The 1,897-nt window shown below is 57.7% G+C and overlaps 1 protein-coding gene across 1 annotated transcript in view; it reads left to right on the forward strand.

The window, feature by feature from the left end:
• Nucleotides 1-1,537, forward strand: part of LOC120873293 (galectin-7-like) — a 13,348-nt gene extending 11,811 nt beyond the window's left edge. The window contains exons 3-4 of the mRNA XM_040254106.1: nt 311-691; nt 1,323-1,537. Coding sequence (XP_040110040.1) covers nt 311-691; nt 1,323-1,436 — 495 coding nt within the window. The 3' untranslated portion in view covers nt 1,437-1,537. The remainder of the gene's footprint in view (nt 1-310; nt 692-1,322) is intronic.
• The last annotated feature ends 360 nt before the right edge of the window (nt 1,538-1,897 follow it).

Genomic DNA, 1,897 nt, shown 5'->3' on the forward strand with positions numbered 1-1,897 from the left:
GTGGGGACCCTACATCAAAGAATCTAGGGGTTCCAGGGCAATCTCATGACAAGTCCCAGTCCACAGCCACTCTGGAAATATAACCTGTGAATCAGAGGTGCCCTGGGCATGTAGGAGGCCTAGGCAATCAATCCTAGGGCTTCCTGGGTGGGGATCTTCAAGATTTCTGAGAATTTACAGTGACTGGGAATTTGGGGGTCCCTGGTATTGTCCAGCCCTCTGGGAACTGGGAGCACCCTGGTCTTCAGGACCATGAGTCCTTGGCATCTCCCAGACTCTGGAAATGAGGGGGACACAGGCCCTGGTCTAGGTGAATGTGTGTCCAAGTCTCCCACTGGTTTTTGGATGCCCTGGAATCTGGGCTCCATGGTCTCCAGGCCATCTCGCCTCTTTCCCTGGTGTGTGGCTCTCGGGTTCCTGTAAATATGGATGTGCTCCGGCAAAGGGTAACTCCTCTATCCAATGTTCTTCTTCTCCACCACCTGCCAGGTTCTACGTGAACCTGCTGTGCGGTGAGGAACCAGGCAGTGATGCCGCCCTGCATTTCAACCCCCGTCTGGACGAGTCCACGGTGGTCTTCAACACCCTGGAGCGCGGCACCTGGGGTGCAGAGGAGCGGGGCTCAGGCATTCCCTTCCAGCGAGGGCAGCCCTTCGACGTGCTCCTCATTGCCACCGACGAAGGCTTCAAGGTGCGTCTCTTCCACAGGGCGGGCTCCGACACCCACGTCTCTTCCCTTGGCAAGGCCAGGAAGGCCCTTGGCAGAGGTTAGGAGCAAAGGCGTGGCCAAGGTGGGCAGGGCCTCCACAGTTCCTCACCTCCCCTGGCGCAAGCGCACTAGTGTCAGAGGGCAGGCGTGTGTGGGTAGCAAGGACGAGACTGTGAGAGCCAAGTGCTCAAAGGGTGGGTGCCCAGCCGGAAGACGTGGACATCCTCTATCTTGTTCCCTGTCCACTGGCGTCTGAGGTAGCAGTTCTGGGACAGGGGAATAGACGACTTGGAAGACAGGATCCCGAATAAGTCCCAGCCGGGGGTGGTCACTGAAGACCCTCCACTACCCGGGCTGTTCTTCACTTTCTGTGCGTCCGAGGAAGGCGATGCATCCAGGAATCCTGGCAACTGCATCCACTGCCAAAGCTTAAAAAGCACTCAGGTGTCAACAATGAACTCATTTAATCCTCATGACAAGGGGTTTCATTGAATAATAGACCTCTTTCTCAATGGGGGCTTGCGTGCGTGCCCAGGTCACGCCGCGTGGGTACGAGCCGGGAATAACCCCAGTTGCCTGGGGAACCTTAAGCAGTGTGTCCTCGCCCGTGCAGGCGGTGATCGCAGATTCTGAATACCACCACTTCCGGTACCGGATCCCGCCAGGGCGCGTGCGCGCGTTGGAGGTGGGCGGGGACCTGCAGCTGGAGTTGGTGAAGATCTTCTGAGCCTTCCCGGGAGGGCGGGAGGGCGGGAGGGCGGGGGGGCGGAGACCGGGGGCAGGGGTCTTGGATGGCAAATAAAGTCGTTAGTCGCTCATCTGTGGGCCGCGCTGTGTCAGTGTCTCCTTCATATAGACGAGCGTAGCAAGTTCAGAGAGGTGAAGTTAAAGTCGCTCAGCTGTGTCCGACTCTTTGCGACCCCATGCACTATACAGACCATGGAATTCTCCAGGCCAGAATACTAGTGGGGAGCATGTCCCTTCTTCAGGGGATCTTCCCAACCCAGGGATCGAACCGGGGTCTCCTGCATTGCAGGGGGATTCTTTTAACTGAGCTATCAGAGAAGAGAGGTAAAGACAACGGCTAACGGTCACAAAGTGGCCCAGGTGGGTCGACCCTGAATCTCCGAGGGCCATTTCTGTTCCTGGAGGCTTGGAGAGGGTGGGGGTGGGGCTTTGACTCGCCTT

The sequence above is a fragment of the Oryx dammah genome, unplaced genomic scaffold (assembly GCF_014754425.2).
Source record: "Oryx dammah isolate SB20612 unplaced genomic scaffold, SCBI_Odam_1.1 HiC_scaffold_13, whole genome shotgun sequence".
Lineage (NCBI taxonomy): Eukaryota > Metazoa > Chordata > Mammalia > Artiodactyla > Bovidae > Oryx > Oryx dammah.